Raw genomic sequence first — 12,419 nt, 5'->3', positions numbered from 1 at the left:
GGGGCACGGGTTCGATCCCTGGTCGGGCAACTAAGATCCCGCATGTGCCACACACACAAAAAAAAGATGATAAAATATATATATATATATATAAAAGAAACAACTACTTGGGGAGACAGCTCCATAAATAACTATCATACATAGTAAGAGTGACTTAAAACCAAGCGAAATAAAGATATTCAAGTACTGTGAGATATTAGGGGAAAGAATAATTCTGACTAGAGAATTAGAGAAGGTTTCCCAAAGCAGGTGAGTTTGAGTTGAACTTTAATGGACAAATGAATAAGAATTTATCTGATGAAGAAAGGTATGTAAGGTGAGTCAGTAGCCAGAACTGTCTGTGTCCTGTCAAGGTTCTAGATACTTGGAGTTTAATTTAATAATAAATACTTCTTTTGAGATGAGAGGGCATCAGTATTTTTAATCATCTTGATTTTCATTTAATGTATAGTACTAATGTTCTTTCTTCACTAGGTTTTATAAAAATGGAACCTTTCTGGGTTTAAATTTCATCAGCTTTTATTTTGTCTGTCTCTTAGATTAGGTCCCAAAGAACAAAATCAAAGATGAGCTTCCCATGGGAAGGAGGAGAAAGAAGTGGTTAGTCCCCTTGTTGTTTGAGAATTTTCCTTCTGTAATTCAGGTTGAAGAAAGATGATTTCTTAGCACTTTAAAGAAATGCCTTAAAAAGAAAAAAATCTGCTTATCCATAAAATACTAGGTTAATCAGATATGTCTGCTTCTTGGCTGCTTTGACTTTATGCTTTTTTTCTCTCTTTCTTTTTTATAGGGTTGTTTTGTGTTTAAGCCAAACTTCAAGAAGAGAAAGATCTCTGTGCCAATAGGTAAGATGTCTTAATATCAGATTTGTTAGTTTTCCTCCCCCAAGTCTTGAACTAACCTCTTATTGAATTAGTAATTCTCCTGTCTAAGCTTGCTTTACTTACCATGTTGTTATAGCAGTTATGTTCCAAGGCATAGGACAAAGCGATAAGGGGCACTCCCCAGGGCTCTAATCTAAAAGGGAATCCAAATGTACCATCAAAAGGCAATTCGAAATTTCCTTCAAAGGGTATGTCACCATTCTTTAAAAGAGATTGTCTTAAAAATCTCAGTGATTTCTTGGGATGAGGTAGGGAGTATTGACTGCAGAAGGGCAGAGGGACCTTTTGTTTTTTTGGCTGCGTTGGATCTTAGTTGAGGCATGCGGGATCTTTGGTGTGCGAGATCTTCGTTGTGGCGCACGGGCTTCTCTCTAGTTGTGGTGTGTGGGTTTTCTCTCTAGTTGTGGTGCGTGGGCTCCGGAGTGTGTGGGCTCTGTAGTTTGTGGCACGCGGGCTCTCTCATTGAGGTGTGCAGGCTCAGTAGTTGTGGCGCGTGGGCTTAGTTGCTCCGTGGCATGTGGGAATCTTAGTTCCCCGACCAGGGATTGAACCCGTGTCCCCTGCATTGGAAGGCAGATTCTTTACCACTGGACCACCAGGGAAGTCCCAAGAGGGACTCTTGGAGTGATTGGAATGTTCTCTGGACAGAGGATGGTTATGTGAGTGTATACCTTTGTTAGGACATATCAAACTGTTAAAATGGGCATATTTTATTATTTGTAAGTTATACTGCGATAAAATTAAATTATTTATAAAAAATATTGTCTTCACGTTCTTTACTTATCTCCAGATATCTGTTTAGTGATCAAGTTAAGAAGACTTGACTACTTCAAACAAATCAAGATGTTATTATGAGTCAGAAAATGTTTATTGTACTGGTTCTCAATGGGGCCTGCAGATTAGAATCACTTGGGGAACTTTTAAAAAAAAAAAACTGTTTTTTTTTTTTTTTTTTTTTGATGTAATTGTAGATTCACATGCAGTTGTAAGAAAGAGTGTAGAGAGTTCCCTTGAACCCTCACCCAGTTATCCCCAGTGGTAATGTATTGCATGACTATAGTACAGTATCACAACCAGCAAACTGACAGTGGGACAATCCATCGACCTTATTCCGATTTCAACTTGGAGAGTTTCTTAAGAACACGAATGCCCAAACTGCAGCCCAGACCAACTGAATCAGTATCTTTGGGAATGGGACCCAGGTGTTGGTATTTTTTAAAAGCTCCTCTCAGGCATGTTGAGTATTTACACTCACTATTCAGCACTGTGAAGATTAATTCGGATGGAAAAATTATGTGCAATTAAGCATATTCATTCACACTCATTTTTAAATTTTGAGTTAAAAAAGAAAAACTGGACTATACTATTGTTTGACTAAGGAAATAAACAGCTCCAATATATAGAATTGGATTATTCTAAATCATCTCATGATGTAGACCTTTAAGGTGTTAATTCTTCAGTTTGAGACCAGCTAGGTAAAGTACCTGTGCTCAGGGAGCAAATAATAAAATAATGGTCCATATTGAGGGCAATAGAGGGTAGAAAGTATGACTTAAAATAAGAATGCAGTTTCTCATTAACAGGAGAATAAACAGTGGTGTTGAACTTTACACTCATAGATTTAGTCTCAAAAAAACCTGAAGCTTTCTATATTACTTGCCCTCCTCACCTCCCCAAATAAAAAGTGACAGTGATGGACTTGGAAATAGTGAACGAAGAAGAGCTACATTATAAATTATTTTGTTTTTAAGTGATTGACTTATCAACATATTTCTTTAATGTTGGAGATTGCTAAACTTAACTAGAAATAGTTCATTTTCAGAGAAGAATTCAAGACTTGTTCCCCTGTTATCCATGAAGGATACATAGCATGAAATGACATCTGATATCATGAGCAATGTCATTATAACTAAGAAAAGCACTAACATTTATTGAGTGTTTTTTATGTGCCAGACAATTTTAAGCACTTTATATGTGTTAAGCTATGAAGAAAGTAGTATTATTATCTCCATTAAAGTATATCAGGATATTCAGATGTAGAAAGAACTTTCTCAGTGATAGTGCTAGCAGGTGGCAGAGCTGGGATTTGAAACCAGGCTGTCTGATCCCAGAGCCTAAGGTCTAACCACTACCTAATACTGTTTCTCATAATACAAGGGAAGTTTTTGCTTAGAACTTTTTGTATTGAATTTCAGCTATAATTTATTAAGATTTGTGAGTCAATGACAATTAGAAAGAAAGTTCCTTAACATGGAAGAGAATTTCTGTTCCAAACTATCAGTTAACAAAACTTGTTGGGAGGATACTAGCAGCATCTCAGTGAAATCAGGAAAAAATGTGTACTTTCACAATTATTATTTAATACCATGAAAGTTCTAGCTGTTGCAATAAAATACCTAGCAGTAAACAACAAAAAAATATGAAGGAAAGTAGAAAACTATAAGGCATGTAAACTATTTGATTAAAAAAAGAGAACTGTAGTGTTTTGGGATGTGAATTTTTTGAAACGTATTTAAAAATGTCATTTCTCCCCAAATCAATCTACAGATTTTATTTTATCCAGTCAAACACCAGGGTAATTAATTTTGAGAAGTGACAAAATTAATTTGGCAGAATGTCTTAAATTTTTTTTTTTTAAATTATTTATTTATTTAGGGCTGTGTTGGGTCTTCGCTGCTGCGCACGGGCTTTCCCTAGTTGCAGCGAGCGGGGGCTACTCTTTGTTGTGGTGCGCGGGCTTCTCATTGCAGTGGCTCCTCTTGTTGCGGAGCACAGGCTCTAGGCGCGTGGGCTTCAGTAGTTGTGGCTCGCGGGCTGAGCAGTTGTGGCTCGCAGGCTCTAGAGCGCAGGCTCAGCTGTGGCGCATGGGCTTAGTTGCTCTGTGGCATGTGGGATCTTCCTGGACCAGGGCTCGAACCTGTGTCCCCTGCATTGGCAGGCGGATTCTTAACTGCTGTGCCATCAGGGAAGCCCTTAAATTTTTTTGAAAGAGAAAAATGTTTGGTGGAGCTGGGAGGAAGCTCTGGATCTGTTTGATGTTAGAATGCACTTCAAAGCTCTAGCAGTTACAGGAGTTCAGGACTGCCATGGGAGTAGAACTGGATTCAGTAGAACAAAAGAAGTTCAAAAACAGTTTTCAAGTGCATATGTAAGTATTCAGACAATAAGGGCATCTGACATGGGTGGGAGAAAGGGTGGGTTATTCAATAAGTGCACCTCTTTCAAACTGAAAGTTATAACCCAAGTGTGAGTCATGAAATCAGTTTAGTGGATCTTGATAGTTTTAAAAAACAGAAGAGAAAACATTTGCTGTCACATGATAATGAGAAGTATTGTTTTATGGGGTTTCTGTTTTTGTTTTTCTTAGATTCATGTGTATTGGATTATGATGTAAAATGTGTTCCTTAATACGGATCATGGTTTAAAAAGTTTGAAAACCATTGCAATAAATAGTGTGTTGATAAATGGCTAATCATTCAGAGGAAGCCATTCAAGAATGATATAAAATACAGACTAAATAAAAGGCTGCACTAAACTATTTCAGCTAAACAAAGAATAAGAATAGTAGTAATAAGAATCATTTAATAAAGGAGAGTTAAAAGCAAATATGTGAAGCAAAGTATACAGAGCCTTAGCATAAGAGCAAATAATGAAAATACGTTAATATTAAATGTATATACCTCAAACCAAAACCATTAAAAACTGTTAGAAGTTCAAAAGTAAATGATAGAAATACAATCGAAAAATTAAAAAGATTTTCAAACTTACAGATACCATTAATATAGTAAAAATATAAGATATATAAATAAAATTAAATATAAAGGATATTGAATGTCACCTATCCCCAAATATATATATTTTTGATACTTGTAAAAAAAATTCAACCCCATCACTTACTTTGCACAGAGATTTTCTAACTATTATTATGTAAAAAAGAAACTGACTTATTTCCTTCTGTGTTTTTAGAGGACTATTTTAATAAAGGGAAAAATGAGTCTGAGGACAGTAAGCTTCGCTTTGAAACTTACCAGTTGATATGGCAGCAGATGAAATCTGAAACTGAGGTGAATACTTTTTTTTAATAGCTTAACATTTCTTTAATATCATAAATCTAATATTCCTTCCCATTTTCCTTTCTACCAATTTATAAGAGTGTTGATGAAATATATGTAATCTTGGTTAAGCGTAATCTGTATACCCTAAAAAAAAAAACAAACCCTTATGTTTCAAGTATTAAGCATAGCTTCAGGTATTGCAACATATGTTTATAATTATCACTGCTAATGCACAGGCCCTTTACATGTCCTCACAGCTTTCAAATGGTGGCACTCCTTTAATTATCCATTCAGTTACACAAGTAAGAAATCAAGCTATTTGTAAACCACTTCATTCCCTCATCCTCATATTCAGTTACCATGTTCTTTATATTTCAGCCCTGAAAAGTTTCTCCACTGTAGCAGATTTGTAGATGTAGGGCCAACATTTTGAGGGAACTTGTTTTGTTCGACCAACACAGGATTGTGTTTCCTGTTTTTTAATGCCTTTGGAGTGTTACGCACTTTCCAGTTTGTTTCTGCTTCCCACCACTCTCTACTGCTTTACACCTGGTGGCTTTGCTCCTTCATGTATTCCTTGGAAAGCTTGAAGCAATTTGGGTTTGTGATTTCTAGTTTAGGAAACCTAAATGGTCATAATAGATTGTCATAGTCTCCTCTTAACTGATGTCCCTGCCTCTGATGTCACACCCTTCTGGTCTGTCATTAGTCCCTATGCCACCATTGGCCACATCCCATCAGGCAGATCCAGGCTACAGGGGTTTTCCAGCCCCACTACCAGTACAGCCCCTCCAGTCCCCTCTAATCTGGTCTTCACAGTGCTGCCAGATGAACCCTTCTTAACCTTGATTTAATCATGCCTCTGCTCCAAATCCCTTTAATGGTTCTCCCCACAGTACAAAATCTAAACCCTTTAACATCAAATATATATTTCCTTGGTATAGTTCCTTGAGTATTTGTCCAGCCTCATTCCTGGCCACTTCTCATGTTCTTATTCTTAGCTATATCTGTGGTTCCCCAGGTGTTTTGTGCTTTCTTCCTTGATTGCCTCCTCCACTCCCCATTCCTTCTTAACTTTCTTTCGTCCACCATCACCTCCTGCATCACTTGCTCTAATTCTTTTGCTCAAATATATCACCTGCTCAGCTTAAGGTGGATGATCCTACTCTTTGTTCCTATATTATCATAGCACTCTGAGCAATGTATTTCAATTTAATTCTAAGTGTTCTAGCTCAATTTTTTCACTTTTTTTAGGGAAGAGACTCTTTCATTTGTAAGGTGGTTAGTAAATGTTTGTTGAATGAATAAATGAGATTCTTTAAGGAGGGAATTCAAAGCACTGTTCACTGGAGATTTAAGGAAAAACAATTTTTAATTTCATCTATCTTATAATTATTTTACATGTGATCTTTGGAATTGAAATCATGACAGTTTTCTTTCCCAAACTTGGAAAGATGTATCAGATTACTGCTAAAAATAATTCATAAAGTTTTGTGGTTTTTTTTGTAGCGACTACAAGAGGAATTAAATAAAAGCCTGTTTGACAGTCTAATTGAATTTCTGCAGAAGTCTCATTCTGGGTTCCAGAAGAATTCAAGAGACTGGGGCTGTCAAATAAAACTCAGAGAAATTCCAACTGCTGCTCTTGTTCTAGGTACATATGTGTGTGTTTGTTTTTTGTAATAGTGGTTTTGTTGTTGAGAATAGTGGGAATCACCTGTTCTGATAAACTTGTTTTGTCTTTTTCATTTACAGAATTAAACCAATTAAAGTTTGCATACTTCCAAAACCAATAAAATTTCCTTATACTGACCATACATCTGTAAATTAAAAGAAATTGATCTAGGGTTAGTTAGTACCCTCCTCACTTTTTTGTCAGAAAAATGAAGGGGAAATATAGTTGTGTTACTCTTTCTTCCTTAGTTATTTGAATTTGAGATTTGAATTCAGTAATAAAGAAACTACCAGTATGTTGATAGATACGATTTTTATACTTTATCATATCTTTAATGAAATTACTCTATGACCTTAATTTATTTCCCTGTGCTTATTTTTTCAATCTTGGATTGTTTTGTAATGTTGTATTAATATTAATGGTGTGAAGGGGGTTTGGATGAACTATATATAAGTTGCTTTCAGATTGCTGATTGTAAACTTTTTAGGTACTTAAGTATCCATCATTAATATCCCATTTTAATCAAACATCTGGATTGCACGATAATGGAAAAAATTTCTTTGGAATATTAGCAAATTTTCTTCATTCCTTCTGAAAGGAAAGTTGGATTTATTTGGATTCCAAACATACTCTTCATTGTATTTCCAATTTGTTGTTTATTCAAGGTTTTTATACTAGTGAGCTCTGAGATAAGAAATTAATTCTGTTGTTTAATACTGCCTCTAATACTGTTCATTACCTAAATCTTACTCCTGATATTCACGGCAATACTTCTCAAACCTTAATGATACCTACAGATAACCTCCAGGGGATCTTAGTAAACACAGATTTTTGTTAATAGGTCTAGGGTGGGGCTGGAAACTGCATTTCTAACAGGCTTCCAGGTAATGCCCATATTGCCAATCCCAGGATCCCTCTGAGTAACAAGACTCCAGGGACTGATTTTTATAATGCTGTGGACCAGCTTTTCAGTGCAGCCTGCCACTTAATTTCAAATCCCTTCCATTTATGGATGAGAAACTGAGGCCCAGTGATGGCTGGCTTGTACTGTTGGGTGCTTTGTTTCTCTCCCGCCAGGTTACAGCAATTGGAAGTAGAGTGGGGGAAACACAGTCAAGAGGGAGGATTGTTGTGAGATAACTGTTTAAATCCCTTCTCTGCCTGCTGTCATAAGGAGAAAAGAAGCTAATGGAAATCATAAGTTTCAAAGTCAGTGGTCTGAGGAGAACATTTTTCCAGTTGAAGACATTGTTGATTATCTTGTTTTCAATAGACAAATCCATTGTTTTAAGGAACATAGTGTTAAATAGCTAATAAAGTCTGTCAGTGAAAGACAAGAGAAGCCAGTGTTTTATTAAACTCCCAAATTTGTTCAGTGATGCAGTACAGTATCACATTCCTAGACCGTAATGCATGCTAAATACCATTTTGATATCTGTACTCAAAGAATACTTATACAGTTACACAGTTATACATTTTCTGTTTTCAAAAAGGTATATATGTCCATTTTAAAATAGCCGGCCTACATTTTTATTTGTCTCCTAGAAAAAAAGTTGCTTACTGGTGGTCTGGATGATTCTGAACCTTTTGTTTTCCTTCCAAGCACTTGAAGTTGTTTTTTTTGTTGAATATTTGAATTTTATTTTTTTATACAGCAGGTTCTTATTAGTTATCCATTTTATACATATTAGTGTATATATGTCAATCCCAATCTCCCAATTCATCACACCACCACCCCCTCCCCACCACTTTCTCCCCTTGGTGTCCATATGTTTGTTCTCTACATCTGTGTCTCTTATTTCTGCCCTGCAAACCGGTTCATCTGTCCCATTTTTCTAGGTTCCACATATATGCGTTAAAATACGATATTCCAAGCAGTTGAAGTTTTATAGTACCAAGTCTTAAGCAGTTTCAAGATGTCTGCCGCTGGCACCAAAGCAGTTTCTAAGCACCAAAGCACTTTCTAGAAGTCACAGACTGTGACATTAGGGAAGGTATCAGTGAATAGAATTTTTTCCAAAGTAGTGGGGAAATTTCCACTCAACTCTGATACCTGCATGCAGAGCACTAAAACTGGTTTGTGGAAATGAGAACCAGGGATTCAGTAAATACTTAAAGGACTTAAAGTTTTAATTTGTTTTTAGACTCTTCCCCTAGTATACACTTACCTTTTGTATTTACTACTAAGATCATTAATAGAATTGATATTAATGATTGGATTCTCCTCAGTTGTTAAGTCAGGGTCACAGTAAGGCCCTTGTTTTTGAATGATTATTTTAAAGTGCTCTTTATGAATTTGAAATTGCTTTTAAAATGTTTTCAAGGGTCAACTACACATCCCCAGTAGTTTTTTTAAGGAAAATTTGTGCTAAATACCTTTTCTGATAAGTATAGTGCGTGCCTCTATATGTATCTGTTTTTAATGGAGAGCTCTTCATTTATGCAGTATGTTTTCTTAGTTTCTATTATTAATCATGCTTTTAAAATATTTTATGAATTCACTTGACATGTTAAATAGCTTTTCTTGTTGTTAAATTATTAATGATAAAAATGATGGTGTAATATTGATTTATTATCCCATAGGTGTGAATGTAACAGATCATGATTTAACATTCAGAAGTCTAACAGAAGTCCTTCAGAATAATGTTACTCCATATGTAGTTTCATTGCAAGCTAAAGATTGTCCAGGTGAAGTATAAATGCTATAACAACCTTGATGAGATGTTACATATCTCTTCCGTCCTTCCATCTCTCTAGCTTTCTTTATCCTTTTTTATTTGCGGGAGGAGCATGGCACTACATTTTTGGCAGGACGAGGTTTAGTGCCTCCGGCGTAATCTTGACTATTGTAGGACTCTCTGCCGCTTTAGTTTATTCTGACCCCACCCCTACCAATCAGCTTCACCTCCAGTAATAGTCTAGGCACTCACAAGATGTGTTCCTGAACCCAGTAAAATTTTAATAAGTTGGAAGGTTTGGGACAGGGAGTTGAGAATTGAGGACTGAGGAGCTCTTATTTAGCCCAACAGAGAAGAGACTACATACATAGGCTCATATATACAGCCTCCAATCATCTTATTATCCCACTTTGAAAGGCCACTGTGGTAAAAAACAGTCCATTGCCAGAGTTAATCTTGGGTATCTGGAGCCATTAAATCATAAAGAATGTGGACAGTAAAAGAGTAAAATGTGCTTAGATTTGGGCTGATACAAGGGCTTTAAGTGCTTATATTTATGTTCATATTCATAAACAGTTTGGAATTAAGTAAAAGCCCTTAGGGCATCTTTAAAAATGACTATAAGGAAGAGTTGTAATCAGTAAAATAACTTATGTAAATAACACTGTTGATCTCTTCTTAGGGGTCTTAAAAACGTTTTGCTGTCCAGTGTAATTTAAATACATATTATTCCTAATATAATTTATAGTTTTCATGTTTGCACATTTGCTTAGGTAACACTTTTATTACAGACAATAAACATAAACTTTGGCCTAGTGTTAGTCTGAATTAATGAAATGAAAATATTAGGGAGAGGATACTAATGAACCTCAATAGTTAATATGTTAAATGTTATGTTAGGTTAAGTGTAGAAAAACACATTCTACCCAAATAGTGTAATATATTGATCGAGAAGTTTCAGGTGTTTTAGATGTGTTTTAAGGGGATATGCTTTCTTATGTTTTATGTTCTGCAGATATGAAACATTTTTTGCAAAAGCTGGCCTCACAGTTGATGGACTGCAATGTAGACGTCCAATCCAAAGAGAAAGAAAGTGTTCAGGTCACCCAGAAAAAGATACATTATTCAATGGATTCTCTTTCCACTTGGTATATGAATGTCACACAGGTAAATGTAAACTGACAATTTTTTGCCAGGAAATTGGCATATGATTGAAGAGGTCTGGAATTATAGTAAACATAGTACTGTTTTGTTCTAATAAGGATATGTTTATGCAGCACTAGCTGTTAATTTAATAGAAGCTACTTATTTTTCCCAAGGCTACTAGAATTTAGAAATTTTCTTTTATCAGTATGTAGCCTAATTCCTGGGAGGTGTTTAGGTTCTTAAAAGGCCATTTTATTTGTGGGAGAATGTCATCTAATGACAAAACAGCATCAGGAATTTGTTCTGCTGCAGATTCTATCTCTGTGACAATGTCTTTGTCTTTAATATATTATCTCTTAGGTTCAGTATTTACTTTTGTGCAGTAGAACCATGCTTTCAGTACCCACTGTTGACTTAGTTTGATGAGGAATGGTCATACACACACACACACACACACACATATATAATATATATGTAAATCTCCTTTGTTCCATGTTTAGAATTCTTGAGGAATAAATGCTCTGTAAGTAAAGTATGTTTAACAAGCAGATACATAAATAGAAGTCTCATTCTACCATGACAGTCTCTGGTGAAACTAAATAACCTAGATGATTCATGGATAACTGCACCATAAAACCACAGCCTTAGTTTATGATGCTGTGTAGCCAGATAGTGTGGGAAAAGTTACTGTGGTGACATTTTCTGCAGAACGTATTTGCTGAAGTCATCATAAGTGAAGTTTATTTTGCTTTATATAGGGATTAAACTGGGTCTAATGCTTACCATAATATCTTAATTTGATCCACAGTTTTAGATTTTTCTAGAAATCAAATACTGCCTGCAATTTAGGTCAGAAATCTTTAAAAGATTGGGATTGGACCAGATGACATTTAAGATGCTTTTCAACTTGAAATTTCATAATAGTAGAGCAGCATGTAGTGTTATTCATTACAGTTTTTAATTAAAAATACTGGTTCTCACTCTAAAGCAAAGCAAAATATAACATTGTACTAACAGAAAATCAATTTTGTAGAAAATACTCTCTTCTCCCCATGCTTTTCCTGTCATTTTCTCAGATAGCAGAAAATATAAATATTTCATATGAGTTATAGATTTTACTGAACTTTTTTCTTCTTGGTTATTATTCCCATGTCAGACACAGAAAGATTCTGCTAATAACTGTTGGAATGAATTTCTCTTTATCATGTGGGAGAAATAAAAGAAACAATGTTACTGTGAAATATGATGGAAGATATATCAACTTGTGGCATTATAACATTGTTTGGGTAGTAAAGTTTACTTTTAACTTCTTTCCACAATGGCTTAAAAGAAGACCGACCCAAAAATACCAAGAAAAAAGAGGACTCCTTCTAGCCAATGGCAGTCTCCTCCTGTTGTGCTTATCTTAAAGGATATGGAAAGCTTCACCACAAAAGTACTCCAAGACTTTATAATTATCAGCAGGTAGATGGCATATCTTCTGGCTTTTTTCTCAAAATTCTTCTTATTAAGAAAACATACAACTTTAATCAAAAAGCAACCTTTTGCAGAGAAAATGAGTAGCAGTTTAACCCTCATTTTAATACTAGTGGATTGAAACCAGGATGATTTCAAATTCCTTATAAAATTGAATGTTTGAACACCTCCTGTACGATTTTCATTTGCTTTTTGATCCAAAAATGAGAATCAGAAGTTAACCAGTTTTTAATTAGAATGATAAGGCAGTATAAAGTGTAGTTTCTCTCACCAAAGTTGTCTGTTTCTTACTTGCCCACTAGATGGATAAACTACTCCAGGTTGAGATATTTTTGTCATGTCTTATTTTCTGATACCTGTCCACCCTTAGAAGCTCTGAGTTACATATGGCTCTACTGAGCAAGAATGTTTTTTTAAATAACATTATTTTATATGGTATTTCTTTTTATTTATTTATTTATTTATTTATTTTTGGCTGCGTTGGGTCTTCGTTGCTGCGCACGGG

At 35.3% G+C, this 12,419-nt stretch overlaps 1 protein-coding gene across 6 annotated transcripts in view; it reads left to right on the top strand.

The window, feature by feature from the left end:
- ORC3 (origin recognition complex subunit 3) overlaps positions 1-12,419 on the top strand; it is a 60,908-nt gene that overhangs the window by 1,836 nt on the left and 46,653 nt on the right. For 5 of the 6 annotated variants that reach the window (XM_059941677.1, XM_059941675.1, XM_059941674.1 and 2 more), the window contains exons 2-7: positions 791-845; positions 4,851-4,948; positions 6,449-6,593; positions 9,198-9,302; positions 10,308-10,459; positions 11,769-11,902. In XM_059941677.1, coding sequence (XP_059797660.1) covers positions 791-845; positions 4,851-4,948; positions 6,449-6,593; positions 9,198-9,302; positions 10,308-10,459; positions 11,769-11,902 — 689 coding nt within the window. The remainder of the gene's footprint in view (positions 1-790; positions 846-4,850; positions 4,949-6,448; positions 6,594-9,197; positions 9,303-10,307; positions 10,460-11,768; positions 11,903-12,419) is intronic. The other variant, XM_059941676.1, reaches the window with a different exon arrangement.

The sequence above is a fragment of the Balaenoptera ricei genome, chromosome 12 (assembly GCF_028023285.1).
Source record: "Balaenoptera ricei isolate mBalRic1 chromosome 12, mBalRic1.hap2, whole genome shotgun sequence".
Classification (NCBI taxonomy): Eukaryota; Metazoa; Chordata; class Mammalia; order Artiodactyla; family Balaenopteridae; genus Balaenoptera; species Balaenoptera ricei.
Note: the sequence above shows the minus strand (reverse complement) of the source record. Positions and strands in the feature narration are given on the sequence as shown.